We start from the raw sequence: 10,747 nt of genomic DNA on the forward strand, positions 1-10,747 counted from the left end.
GGGGCTCTGCAGCTGCTGAGGGGGTGTCTGGGGGGCTTCGGGGGAGCGGGGGCACAGCAGGCTTCACCCACGCATCTCTCAGCGCTCCGGAGCCTAACTGCTTGCACCCCAGAGTACTCTGGGGTTCAAGCTGTTTATATCCACCCACTTAATAAGTCTATCCAGGTCAGCCTGGATCACCAGCCTATTCCTCGGGTGTGGAAGCTCTACCCCGAAGTTTAGTGTCATCAGCGAACTGGGCCAGTCCACTCACTTCTGACACCAGTGTTGATAAAGATGCTAAAGAGAACAGGTCCAAGGACTGGTCATGGAGCACCATGATGATTCACTTCCATTGACTGCCACTCTCTGGGTCCAGGCTTGGAGTCAATTCCCCAACCACTGGACTGTGATGTAGCCTAGGCCACAGTTGGCCAATTTTTCTATGAGGAGATCATGGGTCACCAAATCAAAGGCTTTTTTAAAGTCCAGATATATGACGTCAATCTTGTCTTCCTTGTCCAGGTGATAGGTCACCTGGTCATAGAAGGAAATGAGATTGGTCAAACAAGACCTACCCGCAACAAAACTGTGCTGGCTGTCCCGCAGGATGCTGCCATCAGCCAGCTTGTTTAGTATGGTCACTTTGATAATTTTTTCCAGAATCTTTCCAGGGACTGTGGTCAAGCTGACTGGCATGTAGTTTCCCAGATCTACTTTCCTCCCTTTCTTGAAAATAGGCACCGCATCGGCCTTCTTCCAATCTTCAAGTACTTCACCTGAGCACCACAAGTTCCCAAATATCCCTGGCAGTGGCTGGGCTATAATGCCTGACAGCTTCTTAAGTACTCTGGGGTGCAAGCTGTTAGGACCAGCTGACTTGAAGGTGTGCAGCCTCTCACGGTGTTCCTTTACAAGGTTTACAACAGTCCTAGGTATAAATTCACCATCACCCTGGCCATCCCACATCATGCTAGGCAGGGCAGTCTCTTTGGGCTGGTGAAAAACCAACGCAAAGTACCCATTAAGCAGGTTGGCTTTTTCCTGGGTGTCGGTTGTCAATTGTCCCATTTGAGTTAGCAGGGGTCCAATGTTAGCCTTGCTTTTCTTCTGATTCCCACATATGTGAAAAAGGACTTCTTATTGATCTTGATACATGTAGCCAGTTAGAGTTCAGTTGCAGTCTTGGCTTTCCCAATTCATCCCCTACAGGTCCAGACCAGTGCAGAACACTCCTCCTTAGTGGCGATTCCCGTCTTCCATCCTTTATAAGCCTCTCTTTTTAGACGTAAAAGATCCACAAGATCCCTGATGAGCCAAGAGGGTTGCTGTGCCCTTTTGCTACCTTTCCTCCAAGATGGGATGGACATCCCTTGTGCCTTCAAGATCGTTCCCTTAAGGAGCAATCACTCATCTTGGACTCCCCTCCTTGTCAAGTCATAGTCCCTTAGGGCCTCATCAACAAGCCTCCTGAGCTTGTCAAAGTCACTTTTCCTATAAAGTCGAGGATTTCTGCATTGCTGACTGACTTGCCAGCTTTGCGATGGATAGTAAAAGTGATCGGCTCACGGTCAGTGTTTCCCAGATTTCCTTCAGTTCATAGGTCACTGACTAGATCACCCCCTTTTGCCAGTTCCAGGTCCAGTAGCACTTTACCTCTTGTTGGTCCATAGACTTCTTGAGTCAGGTAGAGCTCATCCACGCACACAAGGAAGCTTGGTGACCATTCAGATTTGACTGAGTGCTCTTCCCATGAGATGTCTGGGTAGTTGAAGTCTCCCATCACAACCATACACCAAGAGCGTGAAGCCTCAGCTAATTTCCTGGCAAATTCCTGGTCAAGCTCCTGTTCCTAATTAAGAGGTCTGTAGCAGACTCCTACCATTGGGTGCCCTGTGCCACATTCCCCATGTATTTTGACCCAGAGGGTCTCCAGTCGCCCTCCATGAGTGCCAATGTCAGCTTGCAGGAATGTGTAGCTTTCCTTAACAGAGAGAGCTACACCCCCATCCCTTTTTTACCCTGTACAGGAGAGATTGTGCAGATAGCCATCTATACCTGTGGTCCAGTCATAGGTGGAGTCCCACCAGGTCTCTGTTATGCCTATGAGATTGTAGTCATTCTTGTTTACTAGGAGGACCAGTTCCTCCTGTTTGTTCCCTAAGCTCCTGGCGTTGGTATACAAATATGTAAGCATCCCATTGAAAGCCCTAGGCTCCGTTGCACTCCCAGGAGGACATCGTTCCAGGGCTGGGGTACGAGTGGTTTCCCTTGGGTGCCCTAACCTGCTGGTTTTGTAGTGGTAGCCTAGTGGGCCTTGCTTTGGTGGTAGTCAACCCATCCCCCGACGGGCTTAGTTTAAGTCGAGCAGGTCAGCCATTCTGGCTGAAAAGAGCTTCCTGCTTCCACAAGCCCATTCATCTTAGGTGTGTATAACCAGAAGAAGAGAAGTTTGTTAAACAAAGAAGCACAATAGTAGACCAGGGGAGGACAAAATGGCAGATCCGGGTGATAGCTGGACTCCATTTCCCAGCAGCCCATGTCGACACAGCTGGCTTCCATGGAGACCCTAGCAGCAGTGGCACCATGACAGCATGGGGCCAGGTTTCCATGGAAACCGGCCCAAGCAGCACTGGTTGGGTGGCCAGCTGGGTGGGGAGCTGCTCTGTGGATGGGGCTGGAATCTTGCAGTGGTGACAGCATGGTCTACAGCCAGGTCAAAGGCACAGGCACTGAATCACAGCCCCGCCCCAGCTCCAGACCACGCTGTCACCACCACAAAATCCCAGCTTTGGAGCGGCTCCCCACCCAACCACATGCCCTGCCAGCGCTGCTGGGGCGAGTTTTCATGGAAACCCTAGCCCTGTGCTGTCATGATGCCGTTGGTGCTGGAGTCTCCAAGGAAAACGGCTGCAGCGACAAGGGCATGGGCTGCTGGGAAATGGAGTCTGCAACAGGCCCAATCTGTCCCATGGGCCAGACTCTGCCCGTATCTGTACTAGACAGAGGCAGAACAAAGAGTATTGGAGACATTTGGCCACAAGGAAATACTAGTATGTTACAGAGTTACCAAAATACACTACCTGAACCATAATGCTCCTGCTGGCTTGATCCCAAAATAAACCTATTAAATGCTCACAGGCACCAGTACACAGTTGCAATTAACTCCATGTGTTTTGTTTTTTCCCACTTTGCTAACACTTTTTCCCAGCTGTTGATACCTTTGGAATAGTTTTTAACACAAAAGATTAATTTCCTTAAGATAAGTTTGATTTAAAAATCCCAATTTTCCTGACTAAGATCTCCCTTGAAAATAAGCAAAATGAAAAAAAAATGAAACATGCTACTTTTCTGCATTAAGGGACTATTATAATACATAAAACATCTCTAATGGAGCTTAGATTCATGTTTGAAATTTCATAAATATTTTACTCCTACACAGCTAAAGGACTGAGACTTGTGGAATGAGAATTCCAGAGAAGAACTGATTTCACTAGCTGATTAATCATGTGCTTTTCAGAGTAGTGATATTTATAAACGAACATGGAAGTCCAGATTCCTTTTCGTTTAAAAGGAGGAGAAACTTCTGATCAGATTGTCAGCCCTAGGAAGTTTTTTGAAACTGAAACAATACTTAGGTCTTCCCCCCACATCCATCTCCTGCCACTGTCCCATAATCAGAAGGCTAGAGATGGAAAAGTCTTATAAGACACCATCTCTATTTCCCCATAAACTTTCTGGTTCTTGAAAATTAATGCCATAGGCCTCAAGAAAAAGTTACCCTACCCTTTTTTCCCCTAAATGTAAATTTCAATTGGAAAAATAACTGTGAGACTATGTCAGCAGTATGGACCTATTCACCTGTCACTGTCTTCATCTTTATTTCTATGCAATTCTCACACAATTACATGACAGCTGTCCCCCTTTTCTTCTCCCCCCCTTTTTTTAATACTGTTGTCAATCCAGCAATTTTACAGATTTTGTTTTTTGTCTTGCCATACATTACTCCCTTCATCATCATTTATTGATTTCATTCTATGGTACAGAATTTGAAGGAACTATACAACTTACTGTTTTGAGCCAGGGCTTGTAGCAGACAATCCAAGCATCCCTCCAAGCTATCTGCTGTGCTGTCAGTGGCTGTTATCTTCAGCTTCTTTAATGCATCGCTTAGATTATCTGCTTGGTTAATATGAAAGAGAGAGAAATAAGTGTCCTCATCAATCTGATAGGAGCATCGTAGGTTATACACTTAAAGACATTATAAAGTAAAGTGGTCCTATTTCATTAAAAAAGGAAGCTATTTCTGTGTTCTGAGGAAAGAAAAAAGCCTAAAGTCAAAGGTTTGGGATAAAATCAAGTCTTTTTTCAAATTTAAATATACATTTCTCATTCTGTGTGATTATGGGATGCCATTAGGCATTTTATAAAATGCCAGTGAACAGCTCTTTTACCATCAATATGCTCTGAGCTTAGCTGGTTTAGGAACGGAAACCAGCAGCAGACTCTCTACTCCAATTTGCTACCCAGAAAAAAGATGCAAGTAAACTCCTTGAATGTTTTCATCCAAAGAAAGGTCATTGTGAATGCCACTTCTGCTTAGCTGTAGTTTTCCTGCATGCACCACAGGATTCCATCTTGGCTCTATATTCACAAAGCCCGCACTGAAATCAGGACTAAGCTTACAGCCTCTTAAATAAATCAACATTATCAAACATAACATAAGCACTTCGTGTTTTGATTATACAAACTACATTATTCTTTGTATTCAACTGAGCCATAAAAAATAAGGAAGCTTCTAGAAATCAGAGAATCCCAGTTTCAATGTCAGATTATGAAATGACACTTTTCCCAAAAAATACCTGGAGTGTAAGTTTCTGTGAATGAGCTCTGATTCTCATAGAAGCGACAGTGACTGTCAGTGCAAGCATCTCAAGTATTTTGTTTATTCACAGACAAGGTATAAGTGTTAACAGCTGCACTGCAAGTCTTCAGTTTGCCAGCTGATGACTAACCTCTATCTGAATGGACTCTCCTTTTAAAAAGCATGAGTGGTAATTCAGTTTCCATGCCAACTCAGCCAGTAAGCAGAGACCGCGTCTCAAAACAAATAATGTTAAATACTGTCTAGCTGTCTACTGTTCCCAGTGACTAATCAACTATCCCTGACCCAGTCCTCCAGTACAGTGGGAAATAGATGATTTGTCCTATACTGATGGCACACTATGCACCCAACAACACATATCCATCCACAAGAAGTTCATCCCAGAGCAGGAGGAGCCAGCACCTGTTAATACTATGCCTCTTCCTTGCTGCCAGCATAGAGTGTGGAAATGGGAAGATGGTCGGGGCTTCTTTTATGCCCCCTTTTTTTTTCCAGTTGACCTCTCCAACCTTTGTGGTCCCTAGCAATCAACATAAGCTAAAACAGCTATGCTAAGAGGATGAGTGTGGCCACCTAGTTTGGGGAGAGAAAAACCCCGCTCCCTATACAGCTGCACTGCTATTTACCTACTATTTAGCTATAACTGAAGATGTGGGCCCTCATTTCTACTTATTATTAAAACAACAGACTGTAGAACAATGGAAATAGTTAAAAGAAAGGATAACAGTTTATTTATGAATAATCACCATCAAGTTTTCTCTCTCCTAATGTCACAAAATGTATTACTTTTGATGAACGTGAATCCAATTACTTTCAAAAGCAGTGACCCAACCACATTCAGACAACTCTAAAATCTCCCATAGCATTACTCTCAGACCTGCAAGTAACAGATGTCATTGCCATTTTCTTAAATTGCCAATTGCCTTTCCCTTCTCACTCAGTGATCACTTTATAGTAAGGTGTTAGGTGACATTCACCTGCATAGATGCAAGGCAGTGAATTTGCTGGACATTCTACTTTGCAGATTTGTCAGTATATCTGTCAGAAAATATCTCATGAACTATAGTGCTGACACTATCAAAACAGTTGTCAAATAAATTATTCTAGGAAAACTGTAAAAAGATGCATAACATTTGTCTTCTCAACTTCCTCTCATGATTCTTCTTTCTATTCCAAAATCTCCCCCCAAATGTCTTGATATACTCTTATTCTGGTTTTCAAACACATCTCTGAATTGCATTCCTATCCAGGCATTTAATCACACCATCCAAACTTCCTCCATGCATTCATGAACTATTTTGGATTTTTACCAGACAACTTATAGTAGACTGTATAAGAGGACAAAATCTACTAGAGAAACAGATATAAAAAAAAAAAAACTGGAGGGGGTGAAGGAATCCAAATGTGAAAGACCTGCTTCCAACTCAATTTATGCACAACTGGAAAAATGTAAGATTGCTACCAGCGTGTTGATCCTAGACCTAGCAATTTCTACTGAGAATGTGTTAATAAGCTCTTTACCTCAAACCTTTGGCTACATGCAGTGAGGAGCATGCTGTTTCACTGGTTCCTTATTCCCAGGCCCCTTCATTGGGCACTTGGGACATCTCCCCAGTGCTCTACTGCTTCCTTACCCTTCTAGTCCTGTAAGGATGTGGAGAAGGAAAAAAAAACAGTGTATAGTGTTTGTCTACAACTATAACATTCTCCCAATTTTTGGGTCGTCTTCTCCGTTTGACAGTTCTACTATCTACTTCTGCTCTTGTTCCTATCTTCCCCTAGAACAGTCAAGTGAAAGTAGCCTAGTGCTTGATCATTTCACTCCTGTCTAGTTTTGAACAGCAGTAAACACAAAAACTAGTCTTCACTCAGCCACAATTTGGAAAGTTCTGATCAGCCACTCTGCCACTGGAGTTTTGTACGTGCCAGCCTGGGAAAATAGTGCTGCATCATGTTTGGGAAATTAGACTGTAAAGTAAAAAAACAACAGAAAGAAACCTCAAAACAACACTATGCTTTCTTTACTATTTAACAGAACATTTCAAGATAGATTGTGATCTCAGGTCCTGTGATATAAACCTCATGCAACTATGGTTTTGCTCACGTCACTGAAATCAGAATCTGCCTTTTCTGTACTTATACTCAACCCCTTGTTACAATGAAGAGGGAAAAAAACCCAGAATGATCTAGGGACAAACCATCAACTAAGCTACTCATGAACTATTTGAAAAAGAAAACTATAGAATCAAATATCAACAAATTTGTTTTATCAACAAATACTTTAACAGCCAAGTAATTGCAGGTGACCTGCTTGAGAAACTAGCTGGATATCCAACCACCAGTCACAACAAGGGTTCCAAAATATTTAATGAATTGCAGACATTCTATTCCCTAGTTTTTAAGCAACTGATCTACTTCACTTGATTGCCATGAGAGTCCCATTGGCATGGGGAAGCAACAAATAAAATCTGCAGTCCTATCCATTTCAAGTTGGATCACTTAAAGAATGCTTTTCCTTTATTTGACAATTTAAGGATGCCTCTAAACTAGTGGTCTTTAAATTTTTTAAGTAGGAGATCACCTCTGGCATTTAAAAGCTACCCAAGATCTACTGTGTGCTGCTGCCACCCCACCACACCCACCAACAGGTAAGTCTGTGGGGAGGGAAGGGGGGGCAGATTGAGAAAAATTATTTGGGGGTGCATCTCCCACACAGGTAAGTCCCACCAGGCTGGGACCCCACTCAACTTACCACTGCTCCTGCCTCTGTAGCAGCGTCCCTCACCACGGGTTCTTGATCTAGCACCCACCCCTTCCCTTCCCCATGGACTGACTTGCTGGGCTGGGGTAGCAGTGGTCAGCAGATTTTGGGTTGCTTTTAAATGCCAAACGTGATTTCCTACTTAAAAAGGTTGGAGACCACTGATTTAAAAGATCAGTTTGATTTGTGCGTGGGGAAAGGGAGTTGTGCAGAAAGATACTATTTTTTAATTTTTGTCATTTGTGGCGTAGGTGTAGAGAGCATTGCTTTGGTGCTCTTTTTCATTCTTTGTTTAAATACATAAATACCATCAGATTTTTCATAATTAGTAAGTCAAATTAGTAGAAAATTGTTGAAGGCAAAAATATTTATATTTCACAGATCTGATTAAAAAAATAATTATGAGCTTTCAATCAAAAGAAAAATACCTTGCAACCCACCCCTGAAATGGTCAGAGTTTGTCAGCTTTAACCAGCTCTAGGGTCTAGTAGTTCCAGTAAGCAGAAAAGAAAATAGACTTGGTAGTAAAGTTTGAAAACAATCCTGCCTTTATACAAATATGTTTAAAGAGGTCTGTGAAAGCATTAAAGAGCATTCTAAGCATATATGAATGCACCCCTCCCCACACAAGTGCTTTCTTTGAGAAACATTTTTATCCTTCCTGAACTGAACAGCATAAAGGTACTACAGGAAACCAAAGCACTGGCTCATCTAGGAGTTGGGAATGTTGTTGTTGGTTCCTTTTTCACTTATTACATTACAAAAAAATGAGCAGAGAAAACCTAATATAGTTTAAAGATAAAAAAGTAGATTGTGTGTGGTTTGCATAAGAAAATGATCTATGAGAAGAGATTTGTACATTTTGGTATAAATTTTTGAATGTGGGTTTCTAAAATTATGCCTCTAAAAAAGTGTTATATTTTCAATAGTGAAAATTGAAATGGACTTAGGGAATGTTGTGACTGTTCATCATCTCTGCAAATTAGCTCATTTTTTCATGCTCTGGATTCTGATCCCTAAATTTAGACAGATGCTTTTGAAGTTGTTGGGTTTTGGCTTTAGAGCTGGTATATTCACGGAGGGGGGGGAGGGTTAACTGTCTATCAAAAGCAATATACAACTAAAATTACCTTCCCCCTGGTATCCTAAGATATTATAATGGTAAGTATTTTGTAAATAACAGAGATTAGATTAGATTAGATTAGACTTATCCTAAAACACTATGTTTAATGCAAGTGTTAGGAAGCAAGAAGCACAATAACCTTTGACTTTTTATATCCAATATACCAGTCTAAACTGATGGAGTTTTAAGCTTCCCCCCAGAGAAAAATAACATGAATAGGATTTAAGGAGTCACTTCTTGACGCGCCATGTTAAAAGACCATACCCAGAGCAAAAAAAGATAAATCTGCTACATATAATATTTGGAAAAAACAATGCTCAAAGCACTAAACTACAAATCTAATCACTTTCTGCCAAAGGCATTTTTTTCTTAACAAATGGATTTACATTCTCAAAAGACAGGAAATCATCTTCACTTCTGCAAGTTTAATAAGTACATAATAACGGCTAACATGTCACTAGTGATTTTGTACTTCTTTTTTGGTCCTTCTCGAAGATTCCTTCTGGGGCCTTCAGAGAAATAAAAATTTTCATTTTAATCTACATATACTGATTTCACGATTTCAAGTGACGATAGGGAAACATGAGGGAGAAAAGGGTCCTCTCCAAAGGCCACCAACTTATATTCGTGCAGGGACTCATGAATCCTTCATTTTTCACAGCTGCCTTGGAGTCTTCTATTTAGAAAAGCAGCTGCAGATATTTTCTTTCCAAATGTAAAAACCCTGTTATCTTGCTGCAATCACCTGCTCTCATGGTTTTCTTATGCAAGATTCTGCCTGTCTTTACATTTTTTGCCCTCCAATCTGTCTTTAGTGATTTTGCTCTGAATAGGATTACCTGACAGTAAAAAAATCCATGGGGAGAGAAGCTATACTGCCTGACTCCGCTGGAGAAAGAGGAAAGTGTAAAGGAAGGTACTGCTTGGATGCCAAAGAAATGTGCACAAGAAAGACTGATTTGGCATGCAGGCTTCTGTCAGATGTAAAGGCTTGCGAAGAGAGCTTGGGGCAGGGCAGGCTTCTTATAGTGTATGTGCCACATGGGCCTTCAGTCACCCCATCCTCAAGTTAACAGGCTAAGATGCCCTACAGTGATTCAGGTCTCCACTGCTGGGGAGTGGGGGAAGAGGAACAGTGAAACACCAAAATAAAACAAGCAGACAAACAAAAATTTGTGCCGATTTTTTGTTGGGGGCCAAATACAACAACTCTGTTCATAAAGATGTGGGGCAGAACATTTTCCAGTGCTTTATTTTTACGTGGGAAATTTTCCATTTCTAAAAATTCATTGTTTCATAAAAGTCATTAGTAACAATGAATGGATGCCAATAGAATATTAAGCAAGCTTGGCAGTTTCAAAGTGTTTGGTTTTTTTCAGGTGATTATCCTTAGGAAGTGTGTGACAGAGTAAATATATGTTTTATTGATTTGTAAACAGGAGGGTAAATACACTAACATAATCCAAAACAAAAATCAAGTTATGAATTCACCTAATTGGCTGTGTAGGTCAAATCAAAACCAAAGCTAAAATTCTTATTTCATCTCAGACAGCAAGTGAAAGCAAAACCAAAATTAAAACTGATTAATTTTGGTTTCACTTCCAGCTCAGCAACAACACAGAGCAGTGTCTCATTCCTTTTCTTGAGTTGGGGAAGTCAGAAGTGTTTGCATAAGATCTGTTAGTATTTAAGTGCTTTTGGTTTGAAGTAGTCAAAATCATTAGGCCTCTGCAAATAGGGAAGAATTCGGTTTGGATTTGGATTTGGCCAGTTTGGAGGACAGTGATTCACAGTTTCATAATTAGTAGGGTCAGAAGGGACCTGAGCAGATGATCAAGTCTGACCTCCTTGCCATGGCAGGACAGTACTGGGGTCAAACGACCCCAGCAAGGTGATGGTCAAGCCTCATCTTAAAGACCTCAGGGTAGGAGCCTGCACCACTTCTCTTGGAAGTTGGTTCCAGATCCTAGCCGCCCTGACCGTGAAGTAGCGCCTCCTG

At 41.8% G+C, this 10,747-nt stretch overlaps 1 protein-coding gene across 3 annotated transcripts in view; it reads right to left on the reverse strand.

Moving 5' to 3' along the window:
- RAP1GDS1 (Rap1 GTPase-GDP dissociation stimulator 1) overlaps positions 1 to 10,747 on the reverse strand; it is a 177,788-nt gene that overhangs the window by 109,648 nt on the left and 57,393 nt on the right. For 2 of the 3 annotated variants that reach the window (XM_019552914.1, XM_019552912.1), the window contains exon 2: positions 4,051 to 4,161. In XM_019552914.1, the coding sequence (XP_019408459.1) occupies positions 4,051 to 4,161 (111 nt within the window). The remainder of the gene's footprint in view (positions 1 to 4,050; positions 4,162 to 10,747) is intronic. The other variant, XM_019552913.1, reaches the window with a different exon arrangement.

This window comes from Crocodylus porosus, unplaced genomic scaffold (genome assembly GCF_001723895.1).
Source record: "Crocodylus porosus isolate Cpor-Errol unplaced genomic scaffold, CroPor_comp1, whole genome shotgun sequence".
NCBI lineage: Eukaryota > Metazoa > Chordata > Crocodylia > Crocodylidae > Crocodylus > Crocodylus porosus.